Here is a 17,186-nt window from a genome sequence, read left to right on the forward strand (position 1 = left end):
TGTCCCCAGTGGACAACCGGAAGCAGAGGCAACTCCCCCTGGAGACAGCAAGCACCCCCAGTTCTCCTGAACCTTTTACACACAGTGTTCAGTGCCCAGGGAAAACCCAGCAAACAGCCGAGACATCACGGTGAGAGCCGGCCGAACACGGGGAGGCAGAGCCGGCTCCCAGGCCCCAACCGCCGGGCACTGTGGACCCGCAGCCGCACAGCCTCAGGACCAACACCCGCAGGGGTCCCCCGTGGTGTTCTGAGCTTCCTGTCCTTCCCCCTGGTCACGGGGCTGTGCGGCAGGCCGACAGCCAGAACTACGGGCGGACCCTGGCTCCCTGGCCAGACACCAGCTGCGGTGGGCAGCGCCTGGGGCCATCCCCCCGCCTTTGCCCTCCAGCCTGGCCCAGGTGGGCAGCGACAGCAGGCACAGCTGAGACTTCCTTCCCGGCCAGGGGAAGGAAGAGGGGTTCCTTGGAGCCAGTCTGGGGCGGGAGAAATCCAGGGACGGAGAGCCGGAAAGGGGTCCTGGAGCTGCGCGCACAAGGCAGACCCGACGCCGCACGGGAGGGCTGAGCCCAGCTGGGGAACAAGGCCAGCGCAGCCCGTAATCGGCACACAGAGCAGCACGAGTGAGGCCTCTCGGACCCCCCCCCGCGGCCCAGACGCCGAGCTCAGCACCCCGGAAAGTGGGCCTCGTGAGGACTAAGAACTGGGAAACGTGGCAGACGCGGGCTTCGCCGTGGACCCCACGGGGGCTTGCCGAGAGCAGCCATCAGGGATCCGCCCAGGCGCGGCGCAGAGCAGCACCTCGCCCCCCACGGCTGGGGCACGGCAGTCACACAGGGAAACCACAGACGGAGACACAGGCCCCCGGGGCCCCGCCTCAGAAAGCAAGGAAGGAGAGGCACGCGCAGTCAGGCAGGAGCTACGAGAGCCAGAACAGAGCCTCTAGCGCAGAGCACGGTGCACAGCGGACTGCGGGCCACACGCCGGCGCACCGGAGCGCGTGGAGACTGCGGAGACAGAGGCGGACACGACTGGGCGGGCGCAGACACGGGAACGGAGATCCCCAGGGCCGCAGAACTCACAAACCAGCTCAGGACCGAGGGCGTCGACACAGCGCCCAGAGACCATGGAAACCCCAAGTCCACAGCAGTCGGGGTGGGGTCCAGGGGGTTCAGAGCGGGGCAGCAGAGACGTCTCTCCTGCTCCCCTGCCGTGAGCACAACCACAGGTCTGGACCCAGCTCAGGGCTGACAGGCAACGCTGAGCGAGGGAGAGGGGGCGGGGTCTGGGCCAGGACTGGAGAGGAGGGCGGGGTCTGGGCAGGGCTAGAGAGGAGGGCGGGGTCTGGGCAGGACTGGAGAGGGGGCGGGGTCTGGGCCAGGACTGGAGAGGAGGGCGGGGTCTGGGCAGGACTGGAGAGAGGGGGGCGGGGTCTGGGCAGGACTGGAGAGGAGGGCGGGGTCTGGGCAGGACTGGAGAGGAGGGCGGGGTCTGGGCAGGACTGGAGAGGAGGGCGGGGTCTGGCAGGACTGGAGAGGGGGCGAGGTCTGGGCAGGGCTGGAGAGAGGGCGGGGTCTGGGCAGGGCTGGAGAGAGGGCGGGGTCTGGGCAGGACTGGAGAGGGGGGCGGGGTCTGGGCAGGGCTGGAGAGAGGGCGGGGTCTGGGCCAGGGCTGGAGAGGGGGCGAGGTCTGGGCAGGGCTGGAGAGAGGGCGGGGTCTGGGCAGGGCTGGAGAGAGGGCGGGGTCTGGGCAGGACTGGAGAGGAGGGCGGGGTCTGGGCAGGACTGGAGAGGAGGGCGGGGTCTGGGCAGGACTGGAGAGGGGGCGAGGTCTGGGCAGGGCTGGAGAGAGGGCGGGGTCTGGGCAGGGCTGGAGAGAGGGCGGGGTCTGGGCAGGGCTGGAGAGAGGGCGGGGTCTGGGCAGGACCAGAAGAGGAGGGTGGGGTCTGGGCAGGGCTGGAGAGGAGGGCGGGGTCTGGGCAGGACTGGAGAGGGGGGCGGGGTCTGGGCAGGGCTGGAGAGAGGGCGGGGTCTGGGCAGGGCTGGAGAGAGGGCGGGGTCTGGGCAGGACTGGAGAGGGGGGCGGGGTCTGGGCAGGGCTGGAGAGAGGGCGGGGTCTGGGCAGGGCTGGAGAGAGGGCGGGGTCTGGGCAGGGCTGGAGAGAGGGCGGGGTCTGGGCCAGGGCTGGAGAGGGGGGCGGGGTCTGGGCCAGGGCTGGAGAGGGGGGCGGGGTCTGGGCAGGACCAGAAGAGGAGGGTGGGGTCTGGGCAGGGCTGGAGAGGAGGGCGGGGTCTGGGCAGGACTGCAGAGGACGGCGGGGTCTGGGCAGGACTGGAGAGAGGGCGGGGTCTGGGCAGGGCTGGAGAGAGGGCGGGGTCTGGGCAGGACTGGAGAGGGGGCGAGGTCTGGGCAGGACTGGAGAGGAGGGCGGGGTCTGGGCAGGACTGGAGAGGAGGGCGGGGTCTGGGCAGGACTGGAGAGGAGGGCGGGGTCTGGGCAGGACCAGAAGAGGAGGGTGGGGTCTGGGCAGGACTGGAGAGGAGGGCGGGGTCTGGGCAGGACTGGAGAGGAGGGCGAGGTCTGGGCAGGGCTGGAGAGGGGGCGGGGTCTGGGCAGGGCTGGAGAGAGGGCGGGGTCTGGGCAGGGCTGGAGAGAGGGCGGGGTCTGGGCAGGACTGGAGAGGAGGGCGGGGTCTGGGCAGGACTGCAGAGGAGGGCGGGGTCTGGGCAGGACTGGAGAGAGGGCGGGGTCTGGGCAGGGCTGGAGAGAGGGCGGGGTCTGGGCAGGACTGGAGAGGGGGCGAGGTCTGGGCAGGACTGGAGAGGAGGGCGGGGTCTGGGCAGGGCTGGAGAGGAGGGCGGGGTCTGGGCAGGACTGCAGAGGAGGGCGGGGTCTGGGCAGGACCAGAAGAGGAGGGCGGGGTCTGGGCAGGGCTGGAGAGAGGGCGGGGTCTGGGCAGGACTGGAGAGGGGGCGAGGTCTGGGCAGGACTGGAGAGGAGGGCGGGGTCTGGGCAGGACTGGAGAGGAGGGCGGGGTCTGGGCAGGACTGGAGAGGAGGGCGGGGTCTGGGCAGGACCAGAAGAGGAGGGCGGGGTCTGGGCAGGACCAGAAGAGGAGGGCGGGGTCTGGGCAGGACTGGAGAGGGGGCGGGGTCTGGGCCAGGACCAGGAGAGAGGAGGGTGGGGTCTGGGCCAGGACTGGAGAGGAGGGCGGGGTCTGGGCAGGACCAGAAGAGGAGGGTGGGGTCTGGGCAGGACTGGAGAGGAGGGCGGGGTCTGGGCAGGACTGGAGAGGAGGGCGAGGTCTGGGCAGGGCTGGAGAGGGGGCGGGGTCTGGGCAGGGCTGGAGAGAGGGCGGGGTCTGGGCAGGACTGGCAGCCAGGCACCACACAACGCCCACCCAAAGAAAGGAGCCCAGTCTGCTGCTTCCCCACCCCTCAGCCCAGCAACACAACCAGGCCTGGCAGGCTCCTTCCGGAATGCTCTCCTCCCTACCCGAATCTCCACGCAGCTGGAGGGCACCAGCAAGGGAACCTGGCCATGAACCCTCAGGAGCCTGGGAGCCCCGCCTCCACCGGACGCAGAGGGCCGCCCAACCTGGGCACAGAGGCTCTGTCTGCCTCCGAGGGCCACCAGCAGAGGCGGCAAGATCAAGGCCCTGAGCGTGAGACGCCACTGGAGCCACAGCACGGAGAGTGGCCGAGGCCCGAGTGTGGAACCTCCACACCGCGACCACCTGCCCAAACTTCTCATTCTTCCTTATTTATTGGAGAGGTAAAGCGAGACAGACAGACAGACAGGGCTCCAGCAGCTAACTCAGCCCACAGATGCCCACCGCAGCCAGGGCTACGCCAGGCCGGAGCCAGGAGCCAGGAGCTCCACGCCAGTCTCCCGCGCAGGTGGCAGGGAGACAGCCCGCGCCTTCACGCCGCTGGCAGGTGTGTGTGAGCTTGGCAGGCAGCTGGCCGCGCGGTGCCCACGCCCACACCCACACCAGGGCGCCTGCGTCCTCCTGGGCCGGGCTCCCGACTCCAGCCCCCTGGGAGGCGGCAGCGAGGGAGGCCCAGCTGGGTCCCCGGCGCCGTGTGGGGCCCGAGCTCAGCCCCAGGCTGCCAGGCCCTGGGTTTCTGTGGCGAGAACCAGCAGGGCGGAGGGATCTGCCTCTCCCTGCCTCTCAAGGAAGTGCCGTGTGCCGTAGAGCGGAGGATGGGGCCAGACTCCACGCCACCGTCACAGTAGAGGAGGCTGCGCCACACCTGGGAAACCAAAGAGAAACCCGAACCAGCAGGGGCGCCCGTAACGGCCGGGCATCACCGAGTCCCGAACATCTACGCAGCAAAGGCAGAGAGCCCCAAACACCAGAGAGAAGCTGACAAAGCCAGAGACGGGCAAACCAACGAGTAAGCAGGACCGAACGCTGTGCACCAGACACGGACAGAGCCACGGACGCGACACCACCAAGGACGTAACAACAGGACCCGACCGACAGGCACACGCACCCCACTCAGACACGGGATCTGACAGGCACACGCACTCCACTCAGACACGGGATCTGACAGGCACACGCACTCCACTCAGACACGGGATCTGACAGGCACACGCACTCCACTCAGACGCGGGATCTGACACGCACACTCCACTCAGACACGGGATCTGACACGCACACCCCACTCAGACGCGGGATCTGACACGCACTCCACTCAGACACGGGATCTGACAGGCACACGCACTCCACTCAGACGCGGGATCTGACACGCACACTCCACTCAGACACGGGATCTGACACGCACACCCCACTCAGACACGGGATCTGACACGCACACCCCACCCAGACGCGGGATCTGACAGGCACACGCACACCCCACTCAGACGCGGGATCTGACACGCACTCCACTCAGACGCGGGATCTGACAGGCACACGCACTCCACTCAGACGTGGGATCTGACAGGCACACGCACTCCACTCAGACACGGGATCTGACACGCACTCCACTCAGACGCAGGATCTGACAGGCACACGCACTCCACTCAGACACGGGATCTGACACGCACTCCACTCAGACACGGGATCTGACACGCACTCCACTCAGACACGGGATCTGACACGCACTCCACTCAGACGCAGGATCCGACTGAACGCACTCCACTCAGACACGGGATCTGACAGGCACTCCACTCAGACACGGGATCTGACACGCACTCCACTCAGACACGGGATCTGACACGCACTCCACTCAGACACGGGATCTGACAGGCACACGCACTCCACTCAGACGCGGATCTGACAGGCACACGCACACCCCACTCAGACGCAGGATCTGACTGACACACACCCCACTCAGACACGGGATCTGACTGACACACACCCCACTCAGACGCGGGATCTGACACGCACACCCCACTCAGACGCAGGATCTGACACGCACACCCCACTCAGACATGGGATCTGACACGCACACCCCACTCAGACATGAGATCCGACTGTCAGGCACACTGCAATCAATAGCAAAACATGCAGTGTTACCAAATGCCTAAGGAATATTCGCGAAAACAGACCACGTCCTAGACCATAAAACAAATTTTAGCAGGCATAAAAGAACAGAAATCAAATAGGTGCTCTCTCACCACAAAGCAGCGTGGGCCGCGTGAAGCCCACAGAGCCATCGGCTCAGCCAGGACAACCAGGGACCCAGAGCAGGCCGCCTCTGACGCTGCGTGGCCCACAGCGGGTGCTATAAATATCCAAACGGCCCTTGGCAGAAAAGAGTTCCCACCCTGCAAAGAAACCACACTAGAAATCATAACAATGAGACAAATCAGGAAAACCTCCACACACACTTAGAAATTACCCTACTGAGTGAGGCCGAGTGCCATGGTCTGAATACTTACGTCCCCGCGGAACTTCAGGCTGGAGCCTGAGCCCTGTGGCGGAGTCGGGAGACAGGGCCTCTGGGATGTGACCAGGTCCCAGGAGCTCCGCCCAGGTGGCCGGGTGAGCGCCCTCCTCCTGAGAAGCCCGCGGCCAGGCCTGCCCCCTTCCGCCCCGCGGGGACACCAAAGCTGCAGGCGACCGTGGGTGCTCCGCCCCCAGGACCGCGAGCAGCGCGCTTCCGCCCCACGAGGACACCAAAGCTGCCGGCGACCGTGGGTGCTCCGCCCCAGGACCGCGAGCAGCGCGCTTCCGCCATTCAGCAGGGGCCCTGTCGCTGGGGCTGCTGTTGGGACGCAGCCAACACCAGCATCCGACGTGGGCGCCGGCTTAAGTCCTGGCCGTCCCACTTCCCATCCACCTTCCTGCTAACGCGCCTGGGAGAGCAGCAGAGGACGGCCCGAGTGCCAGGAACCCTGCCACCAACGTGGAAGACCAGGGGAAGCTCCTGGCTCAGCCTGGCCCGGCTCCCGCCACTGTGGCCGCTCCAGGACAGAGCCAGCAGGTGGATGAGCTCGCTCCCTCTCTCCCTGTAACTCTGCCTTTCAGAGAAATAAAGTCTTAAAAAAAAAAAAAAGAAAAAAGAAATTACCCCATAAGCTACCCTGTTATAGCAGCACACACAGGGGAAGAAAGCAGGCCAAAGGGGAGGAGAAAAAGAATTAAAAAAACCAGGGAACTCAATGAAAATGAAATGGTAACACATCAGGCCAGTGTGGCACAGAAAGCGGAGCCGCAGCCTGCAATCCTGGATCGGAGCGCTGGTTCGAGTCCCAGCTGCTCTGCCTCCAATCCAGCTCTGCTAGGGCCTGGGAGAGCAGCAGCAGACGGCCCACGGGCCCCTGCACCCGTGCGGGAGACCAGAGGAGCTCCTGGTCCTGGCTCAGCCTGGCCCAGCCCCGGGGCTGCGGCCACCTGGAGAGTGAACCAGTGACGGAGTCTCTCTCCCTTCAACTCTGCCTTACAAATAAATAATAAGCAAATCTTTAAAAAGAAAATACAACGTATCAACATACGCTAAAGCCGCGCGGAGTGGGAAATCCACAGCCCTAAGTGCGTCCATGGGGGGGGGGGGCTCCTAGCCACAGCCTGAGCTCCTAGCGCAAGAAGCCGGACAAACAGCAACAACAGAAAAACCCAGGCGAGCACGGCAGCAAGGCGGGCGCGGCTGTCAGTGCAGAGCTGGCCTGCGGGCGCACGCCCTTCCCGGCCACAGGAGCTGCAAGTTCACGTGACAAAGTTACAGTTCATCTTGGCGCAAAAAAAAGTCTGAGATTCACGCAGTTTCTCACAATACACCCCTTCCGTGGCCTCTCTCTTCTTGTGTTTGTTTGTTTACTTTTGTCTCCGGCCTACAGACTCACTCCGAAGGCACACACGGCTGCAACAGCACCAGCGCAAGGCCAGGAGCCACCTGGGTCTCCCCGACGGGTGGCAGGGCCGTGACGAACCAGGCGGCTTTACCCGCTGTGCCACAACAGCCCCGACCTTTTCAAAGACCCCTCAGGATTTCAGACCTTTTTACACCAAAATACGCTCACTTTCGGTTGCATCTCTCGTGCACTGTTCCAGTTCCCTCGCAGGAAGTGAACTGGCTGTGAGGTCTGAGTCTGACAGGGCGTCAGCCTGGGGAGCTGGCGGGGGCACCACAGCCCCTCAGCGCTGTCTCCTTAGCTGCAGGCTAACACGCAATTCTCAGAATGAAACATTTAGCTTCTTCAAACTAGCCAAAGATCTCGAAGATCCTTCTAGGAAGAGATCTAGCCACTAAGTTATACAGAATGCCCGTTGGGACTGGCGCTGTGGCTCAGCGGGTTAACGCCGCCACCTGCAGTGCCAGCGGCCCATATGGGCGTCAGTTCTAGTCCCGACTGCTCCTCTTCCGATCCGGCTCCCTGCTGTGGCCTGGGAAAGCAGTAGAAGACGGCCCAGGTCCTTGTGTCTCTGCATCCACGTGGAAGACCCAGAAGAAGCTCCAAGCTCCTGGTTCAGTCTGGTCCAGTCCTGGCCATTGCAGCCATCTGGGGAGTGAGCCAGTGGATGGAAGACCCCTGCCTCTCCTCTTCTCTCTCTGTAACTGTGCCTTTTAAATAAACAAAAATGATAAAAAAAAAAATCTGCACTCCATCAGGGTATGATTTTAAAGCATGCGAGGGCCCGCGCAGGGGCCACAGGCAAGGTGTCCACTTCACACGCAGGACTGTGTCGGCGCTGGGGCCTGCAGCCAGCTCCCCATGGGAACCGCTCCGTGCAGGCAGCCTTCCCAGAGGCCCCCACTGCACACCCCACAGGAGGCACTGACCACGGTCCCCTAGCAGAGGCTGGCCTCAAACCCAGATCTCAGACGCGCCCCCCCCAGGACACACGGAGAAAGACCCCAGCTGTCCTCAGCCATTCAGGGCGCTCCAGATCGAGCCCTCAGCCCTTTCCCATGGAGGCTCACTCCCCACCAGTGTCACGCGCCCCGCCCGCATCCCATATGGCCGCCAGTGCAACTTCTGATCCAGCTCCCTGCTGATGGCCTGGGAGAGCTGCAGGAGGAGGCCCACACAGGCCACGCTCCTGGAACTTCCGTCATCACCCCCTGAATGTCCCTTGGCCTGCACCCACTCCAAACTTCCCAAAACACCCTCAGCGCCCCACCTACTTAAAGTCTTCCAGACACACAGCTCCACCAGCCTGCAGAGCTCACGGCCTGGCCCAGACTCCTCCCAAGTAATCTCCTACTATTTCAGGCCCCAAAGCCTCTGGCCGAACAAGCTAATCCACTCGGCACCCTGCCCCCCGCTGAGGGAGGGCCCCCCCACGAAGCCTCTCGGCCTCGGCACGCGCCCGCCACCTCTGGAGCACCCGGGCGCTCTGGTCAGCACCGTGATGACGTCTCCACCACCCTCTAACCCTCGGGCTCTCTCCTGTCCGGAGTGTGCGGCAGCATTTCACGGGGATTTTAAGCAAGGAAGGAGACAGCACCACCGAATTCTCCCTTTGTATTTCCTGCGGCGCAAACACAGCAGAGGAGCCATCGAGGATCCCGGGTTGAAGGAACGCAACACCGGCTCCACCCTGGCCACCGGAGCAGATGAACAATGAAGAGGGGCTGGCGCCGTGGCGCACGGGTTCAAGCTGGTTCTAGACCCGGCAGCTCCACTTCCCATCCAGCTCTGCTGTGGCCTGGGAGGGCAGTGGAGGACGGCCCAGGTGCCTGGGCCCTGCACCCCGTGGGAGACCAGCAGGAAGCTCCTGGCTTCGGATCAGCACAGCTCTGGCCGTTGCGGCTAATTGGGGAGGGAACCAACAGACGGAAGACTTCTCTCCCTGTCTCTCTCTCCCTCCCTCTCCCTCTCCTCTCTCTGTGTAACTCTGTGTAACTCTTTCAAATAAATAAATCTTTAAAAAAAAAAAAAAAAAAGCGTTCCAGGGGCCAGCGCTGTGGTGTAACGGCTCAAGCCTCCACCTGCGACACGAGCATCCTGCACGGCGCCAGTTCCAGTCCCGGCTGCTCTGCTCCCGGTCCAGCTCCCTGCTAACGCATTGGGAAAGCAGCAGAAGATGCCCAGGTCCTTCAACCCTGCACCCGTGTGGGAGACCCAGAGGAAGCTCCTGGCTCCGGCCTGGCCCCACCCAGGCTGTCGCAGCCATTTGGGGAGCCAACCAGCGGATGCTCTCTCTCCCCTTTCTGCCTTGCAACTCTGCCTTCCAAATAAATAAATCTCAAATAAATAAGTCTTTAAAACAAACATAGAAACTCTGAAAAGAAAGAACACGTCCCAGCCACTTTTCCCACCCGGCACGTATCTGGGCACCAGCCCAGGCCTCAGCGTGGGGCCCACACGACGGACAGCAAAGGCCCTGCTGCCAAGACCACCGGGGGCCCCAGGGTGTCCGGCGGGGCTCAGCAACCTCCGGAAGTGCTCTGGAGCCCCCGCCAAACACTCAGGTCTGAGCCCAACCCGAGAAGAGCCCATTTCAAACTACAATCTAAACTCAGAAACCCACCACCTGAACACGTCAGCTGCCCACTAAAATCCCTGAGGACGCGAAGGCTCGGCCCCGTGCTCCCAGGGAGGCCGGAGCAGCAGGCGGCGGCGCCAGTTCTAGAGCTGGCGCGGGCCCCGAGCACAGAGCGCATCTGACCAAATGTCACCGTGACCAAACACGGCGCCCCACGTGCCATGAAGGCTCCCTCCCGTGGGTCACAGACCATGGGTCTCACTGCCCACGCGGCGTCCGTGCAGCGAAGCCCGGCCCCACGGCCCCACTGCCACCTGCTTTCCCATTCGGTGTTTAAGTCACGCCGGCGAGGGAACGCGGGGACAGGCAGGGGCCCGGCAACCCCGCGCGGCCAGCGACGGCGGGCAGGCCCGGCCGGCCGTGGCCTCACTCCAGCCCAGGGCGCTGCGGTAAGGTGAGAAGGCTGAGCCGCAGCCAGCCAGCTCCAGGGCAACAGGACAACGGCGCCCCAGACACAGCAGCGCCCAGCAAGCGGCGGAGTTAACGCCGTCCTGGACAGAAGCACAAGCCAGCACCCCGCACGCGCTCCCGAGCCCCTGGGCGCACGGACAAAGCCGGCGCGGCCCGGTAAGGAGGTGCTCCTGCAGGCCCCCGTTGGCCACAACCCTGCAGCCAGACGCTCGGAGCGGACAATTTTCAAATAAGTAATTCCTAAAAAACAAATAAAACAGGAGCTCCCAACTTGGAGGGGGAGGGGGACCTAAAAATACAAGTGCAGGCGGCCCCGAGAGACCAATAAAACCGCAGCTCTTTCCACACGGCCTGTGCCACGGCCTGGCTGGCGAGCGCGGCCAGAGCCTGCCCTGCTGACACTTGGCCGCGGCCCTGGGGACGCTGCGGAGGCAAAGCCAACGAGGAGGCACCTGCAGCCCCCAGCCCCGGCGCGGCTGACCCCGCAACGCCCGCAATGCCCATGGAAAACCCGTTCTCCCCACAGCCCAGCCCACAACGGTCACTGGTGAGACGGCTCAGCCACTTTGACCGCCACAGCCCCCAAATGGCTGCCGCCCAGAGTCCAGGCCGAAAGACCCACGACCAACGGGCTGGAAACGGCTGACGCGCTGTGGGGCGATCACCGGGAGGAAGCCGCCGGCACCCCCTCGCCCCAACAGTGACACGCAGCCATCAGCGGAGCCAAGACTTTCTGATCCCCCGAACTGAGTCTCCCAAATGTGTAAACTCAGAAATCGTGAACTCAGGGGCCGGCGCTGTGCACGGCGGACTACGCCTCTGCCTGCACACGGGTGCCGGTTCAAGTCCCGGCTGCTCCACTTCCCATGCAGCTCTCGTCTGTGGCCTGGGAGAGGAGGCTCCAAGTGCCCGGGCCCCTGCACCCGCGTTGGGGATCCGGAGGAAGCTCCTGGCTCCTGGCTTTGGCTCGGTGCAGCTCCGGCTGTTGCAGCCATTTTGGGAGTGAACCAGCGGGTGGAGGACCTCTCTCTCTCTCCCCCTCTCTCTCTATAATTCTGACTTGCAAATAAATAAATCCTTAAAAAACTCAATTTAAAAAAATCGACAGCTGCTCCCTTCTGAAACAGGCGCCCGGCGGCAGAAGCCTGGACTGGCAGCCCCGAGGCCGCGGGGCTCCTGCTCCGCCTCCACTCTGAGTGCCCGCGGGTAGCAATCGGTGCCTGAGCAGTCACGTGTCAGAGACCACGGCGGTCCGGGACGTGAATGGACCGACCCACGCTGACCTCCGGGGGACGCGAATCCCGCACGGAAGCTCACGGCCAAATGCAACAAACAAACGCAAACAGGGAGTCGCCACCGCCCGCCCCTCCCCACGTGAAACCCTGAACACACGCAGGGAGCGAGCCAGGCGGCAGCGGGCCCTGGGGGAGCCCAAAGCAGAAGCCCCCACCCCACCCCAGAGACCCAGGGGGAACCCAGCAGCCCCGGGGCCGCGTCCAAGCCAGATGTCGGCGGTCACTGCCGGCCCGTCCCTCTGCACGGAGCACACACGCGCCCCGTGGTCCCGTGATCCCGAACACGCCGAGCAGGTGCACCGAGGCCACACCAGGCCGGGACCCACGCTGTGGACTGAAACCGCACAGGAATCAACCCCCGGCTAAGCGCAGCCCACACTGGGCCCCCCAGCTTCGCGGTCCCACTCAGCTGGCCGCAGGGCTGCGCCGGCCACCGGCCCTCAGCCCGGCCCACCCAGCCCTCTGCGCCACGGACGCGAGCGGGCGGCCCACCGAGCTGTCAGAGCCGGCCAGGCACCGCGCAGCCCAGGGCTTCCAGGCCCCCGGTGCTCCCGCCCGTCAAGGGGCAGCCCTCGGCCTCGGCCACCAAGGAGCCGCCCCGACCGCACCGGGGCAACCATGGCACAAAGGCCGGGCCTGCCCGGGACCCGCCCCCAGCCCGGCTCGTCCTGGATCAGCGCCCCAACTCCCCCTCCCACTCCTGCTGCTCCCCCAGCCCCCAGCCCCCAGCCCCCAGCCCGGGCCACCCAGCACAGCCCCCTCCCCGCTCACAGCCGGGGCCACCCAGCACAGCCCCCCGCTCACATCAGGGGGCCACCCAGCACAGCCCCCCGCCCCCCGCCGGGGACACGCAGCACAGACCCCCGCCCCCAGCCGGGGCCACCCAGCACAGCCCCCCGCCCCCCGCCGGGGCCACCCAGCACAGCCCCCCGCCCCCCGCCGGGGCCACCCAGCACAGCCCCCGCCCCCATCAGGGGGCCACCCAGCACAGCCCCCCGCTCACATCAGGGGGCCACCCAGCACAGCCCCCCGCCCCCCGCCAGGGCCACCCAGCACAGCCCCCCGCTCACATCAGGGGGCCACCCAGCACAGCCCCCCGCCCCCCGCCGGGGCCACCCAGCACAGACCCCCGCCCCCCGCCGGGGCCACCCAGCACAGCCCCCGGACGTACATCACCCCCCAGCCCCCGGATGCACAGCGCCGCCCCCGGCCCACAGCCCCCGGACGTACATCACCCCCCGCCGCCGCCCCCGCCGCCGCCCCCGGCCCACCTAGGCCGTACGCCTTGGCGCAGATCCACTGCAGGTTGGCGGCGATCTTGGCCCGCGCCGAGTCGTAGCGGTCCAGCGGCACGAGGTCGGCGGCGTCCGGCGGGGCCTCCATCCCCCTCCGGCCCTCGGCGGGGCGGCCGCAGGCGTCCACCGTCCGCACACAAAGGGCAGCGCCGGCCCGGCCCGGCCGCAACAAAGGCGCCGCCGCCCCGGCGGGCCCGAGCCGCGCCGCCCCGCTGCCGGCCGGCGGCCCCTGCGCTCACAGCCGTCGCCGCCGCGGCCGCGGGCGCCGAGCCCGGCGAGGAGGCGGCGGGCGGGCGCGGGCCGGGGGCGGGCGCGGGCCGGGGGCGGCGGCGGCGCGTGCGCGGCCCCGCGGAGGCGGTGGCGGAGGCGGCGGCCAACGGGCGGGAGCGCGCGCGCCGCCGGGGACTCGCGCAGGCGTAGAGGGGCGCCGTCCCGGCCCCGCCCCCTTTCCGCCGGCGCGGTGGGCACGTCCGCCCCGCCCCTCCCCGCAGGCGCAGTGGGTGCCGTCCCGCCCCTTCCGCAGCGCGTGGCCCCGCCCCGGCCCCGCCCCTTCCGCAGACGCATGCGCGCCGGCGCCGGGACGGACCGGCTCCGAGGGCAGCCCCGCAGGTGCGGCCGCGGCCTGCTGGCGGGAGGACGTCTCCCTCCCAGGCCGCCGTGCCAGCCGGGGGCGCTCGAGCCGGGACCGCGACAGCCCCAGGGCCCCCCCCGGCGGCGCCCGGAGCGGGGGTGGCGCGGCCCCGCGTCCGCCAGGTCCGCGCCTCGTGGCCGCGCGGGGTCCAGCGGGGGCCGCCGCGCGAGGGCAGGGGCAGGCGGCGCCGGGCACCGTGAGGTCGCCTCGGGGGTGGAAGCGGAGCGGAGACCCCGAGTCCGGGGCCCGTGCTGCCCCCGGGGAGGCAGGTGCGCGGGGCCAGAGCTGTCCCCTGCCCGCGGCGGCCGCCAGCTCTGAGCCCCTGGCGAGCCCGAGGCACGCGGCGCCCGGCTTCCGTGCGTGGTCAGTGCCGCCTGCTCGCCGGCCCGCCGTGTCCGGGCTCCGGTCTGGGCAGAAGCAGCCCGAAGCCCCCGGGCAGTTTCGGGCAGGGTTTTTTCTATGACTTGGCTTCCACGCGAGGCCAGGAGCCCCCGTGGGCGGCGGGGACGGGGCTGGGAGCGGAGTCCCAGGCTCTGTGAGTCGGGGTGCGGGTGTCCCCGTGCCCGGCCCTCCCTCCGGGGGCGGAGCTGTGACCAGGGGCAGGCGGGGAGCCGGGTGGACAGTGTGACGGAGGGCGCCGGCCCCGCGTCCTCGGGCAGGAGCTGCTGGGGAGACCCCTCGCCTACACGCGCGCCCTGGGTGCAGAGTGGCCTGGGGGTGGGGGCTCGGCTCGGTCCACTCCCCCGACGCCCCCTGCAGGTGGGGGGGTGGCAGAAGTCCAGGGGTGGCCAGAGGGGGCCCTCAGGCAGGCCTCTGCGCCGCCTAGTCCCAGAGGGGGACGCGAAGGTGTGTGTCCCCTGGGGCTGACCGGGAGCGCTGCCGCCTGGCCCAGGCCTGGCCGTGCAGCCCCTGGGCAGTGAGCCGGCAGGTGGGAGGTGTGAGACAGACAGACAGACAGAGCTACACCCCCAGGCAGGAGGAGGCTCCGCTGCAGCCCGCCGGGGCTGCCGTCCCCTCGCGGTGCCTGGTTCCGGCCCCAGCCCCTGCCGACACGCCTGTCGCCCCCCACTCCCCAAGATACGTTAAATGCATGCTTTAACTGCTCACTGAGCCTGGCAGAGCGGCGCCCCCCCCCCCCGGGATTGGGTTCGCGGTCGGGACGAAGCCCGGCTCCGTGCGCTCCGTTACAGCAATGTCCTCAGTGGTGCCGGCCTGGGGGCGCGCCGGGGCCCGGCTCAGCGGTGCGTGGAAGGGGAGGAGCTTCCCGCCCCCCGCCCCGGGTTCTGTGGGGGACGAGTTGGCGCCTTCAGTCGAGCCCAAGCCCCTGCTCTGTGGCCACTGCCCGCGCGCGTGACTCCAGGGCCCTCGGCGCCCCCTGCGCGAGCCTGCAGGGATTCGGGCCCGGTGTGCACCGAGCACGGCTGGCTTCGGCTCTGGTTCCGTAAGACCCAGCATGGCCTACTTTGGGGTTCTGGGGAGTTCGTCGATGTGCGGTCCCAGTGGAATGTCCCCCGTGACCCGTCCTCGTGTCCCTGCGGCCACGCCAGTCCGGCCTTCCGGTCCCGGCACACGGGGTAGGCAGCCGCTGGGCACGGTCACCAGAGCGGGGGGGTGGGGCAGGCGGCACCCCGGAATCCTCGGAGGGCGTGGGGGGCTGGGGTCAGGCACCCGGGCTGCAGGTGTGGGGCTCGTGAAACATGCACACGGACACGTGTGTTCCCAGCTCACTGCCAGTTCCCACGCGTGGTGCGTTTCCATGACAGCGTTAGGGCTATGCAGGGGCGTGGCTGTCCTGGGAGGGCTGCATGGCCAGCACCCCGCCCACCGCGAGGCCGGGCACCGCCCCCGGCTCCGTCCGTGGAGGTCGAACGTCTGCACCTGCAGCCGGCTCCGGGGGCCCCAGAGGCACGGACACCCGGGAAGAAGCCGCAGCCACCTGTCCCCTCCGGAGAGCCAGCAGCTGGGCCTGGGCAGACGCGGCCCTGCGGGGGTGCCGGCGAGGACAGGGGCCGCGATGGCTGGGGGGGTCAGAGGCAGCGCGGAGAGGGCGCGGCCGCTGATGCCCCTCCTAACAGCCTGAGGGTGGTGCACCCCTCGCCGGGCAGGAGGCCACACACACCCTCACCGTTCCCTTTCCCTCCGGGGGCTCCCCTGGTCCTGGATGGAACGCGGGTGTCAGCACTGGGGAGCCATCGCAAAGCCAGGGACCAAACATGCCCGTTGGGGGCTAAGGCGGCGGGTGCCCGGCTGAAACACCCAACCCCCAGCTGAGGGGGACCGGGCTGTATCTGGGGCTCGGGCAGGAGACCCCGGCCGAGGACCGGGCTGTACCCTGGGGCTCGGGCAGGAGACCCCGGCCGAGGACCGGGCTGTGTCTGGGGCTGGGGCAGGAGACCCCGGCCGAGGACCGGGCTGTACCCTGGGGCTCGGGCAGGAGACCCCGGCCAAGGACCGGGCTGTACCCTGGGGCTCGGCAGGAGACCCCGGCCGAGGACCGGGCTGTACCCTGGGGCTCGGGCGGGAGACCCCGGCCGAGGACCGGGCTGTGTCTGGGGCTTGGGCGGGAGACCCCGGCCGAGGACCGGGCTGTACCCTGGCTCTCCGGGTGCCCGGGGGCGGGGGGCTGGGCAGACCCTCTGACCACTCCCGCCTCAGTGCTCCTGGCTGTAGAATGGCGCCAGCTCCCTGAGGGGAGACGCGCTGGCACGCGGGCTGTGCTTACGGGACTGAGCGTGTGCCAGGGAAGAGAGCCGTGGAGGCAGACAGCAGGGACGGAGCTTCCTGCCGCTGGGCAGTGCTGCCCGAGGTGGCCGGCGCGGCACAGTTAACGGGGGCGGGGCTCGGCGTGTGGCACAGTGGTTGAGACGCTGCCTGGACGCCTGCGTCCCACATCGGAGAGCCTGGGCCGAGCCCGGGCCGAGCCCCAGCTCGGCCCCCCACTGATTCCAGATGGCGCAGGCGGTGAGGCTGGGCTGTGTGGCGCCCCAGTGTGGACAGGTGTCGGGGCCGTGGGAGCTGCAGCTGGGCACTCTCTGGGCGGAGGGTGGGGGGGGATGTCTCCCCAGACCTGGGGCTCCTGGGCAAAGCCTCCTCTGCAGGGAGCCCCCACCTCTGCCTGTTACCTCCTTCCCACTCGGCCTAGGGACCGAGCTGGGCTCGTGGTCCGGAGCAGAGAGGTGCTGCAGCCGGCCTGGGTGGGGCCGGGGCACCCCGGCTCCCGTGGTAACAGCTGTGCCCTCTCCAGCGCTTCCTGTTATCCCACAGTGGAATTCAGGGAGCCGGGTGTATGACCACGTGCACACAGGTTCTACCTGCATGCTGGCACGCACTGCCACGCGAGGACAGGCTGGGGACCAGGCCACCCCGGGCGGCCTCTCTCCTGTGGGACTGCCTCCCGGAACCACGGTGCCACCAGCTCAACCCGACCCGGGGTGGGGACACACAGACGTGGCTCCTAAGACGGAGCCACGGTGGAGAGGGGCCTCACCCTCGGGCCGGGAGCCCGCGTGCTGTGAACACCGGGCAGTAAGGGGAGGTCACGGGCCGGGCGGACGGCTGTGGATCCCCAGCGGGGAAGGGAACGTGTCAGGAACTGTTCGGATCTGTCGGGCAAGCT

The 17,186-nt window shown here is 67.8% G+C and overlaps 1 protein-coding gene across 1 annotated transcript in view; it reads right to left on the bottom strand.

Annotated features, from left to right (window-relative positions):
* Positions 1-13,037, bottom strand: part of CAMSAP1 (calmodulin regulated spectrin associated protein 1) — a 53,780-nt gene extending 40,743 nt beyond the window's left edge. Inside the window, 1 exon segment of the mRNA XM_062207240.1 lies at positions 12,916-13,037. Coding sequence (XP_062063224.1) covers positions 12,916-13,027 — 112 coding nt within the window. The 5' untranslated portion in view covers positions 13,028-13,037.
* Positions 13,038-17,186: the final 4,149 nt, after the last annotated feature.

Source organism: Lepus europaeus, chromosome 12 (genome assembly GCF_033115175.1).
Source record: "Lepus europaeus isolate LE1 chromosome 12, mLepTim1.pri, whole genome shotgun sequence".
Lineage (NCBI taxonomy): Eukaryota > Metazoa > Chordata > Mammalia > Lagomorpha > Leporidae > Lepus > Lepus europaeus.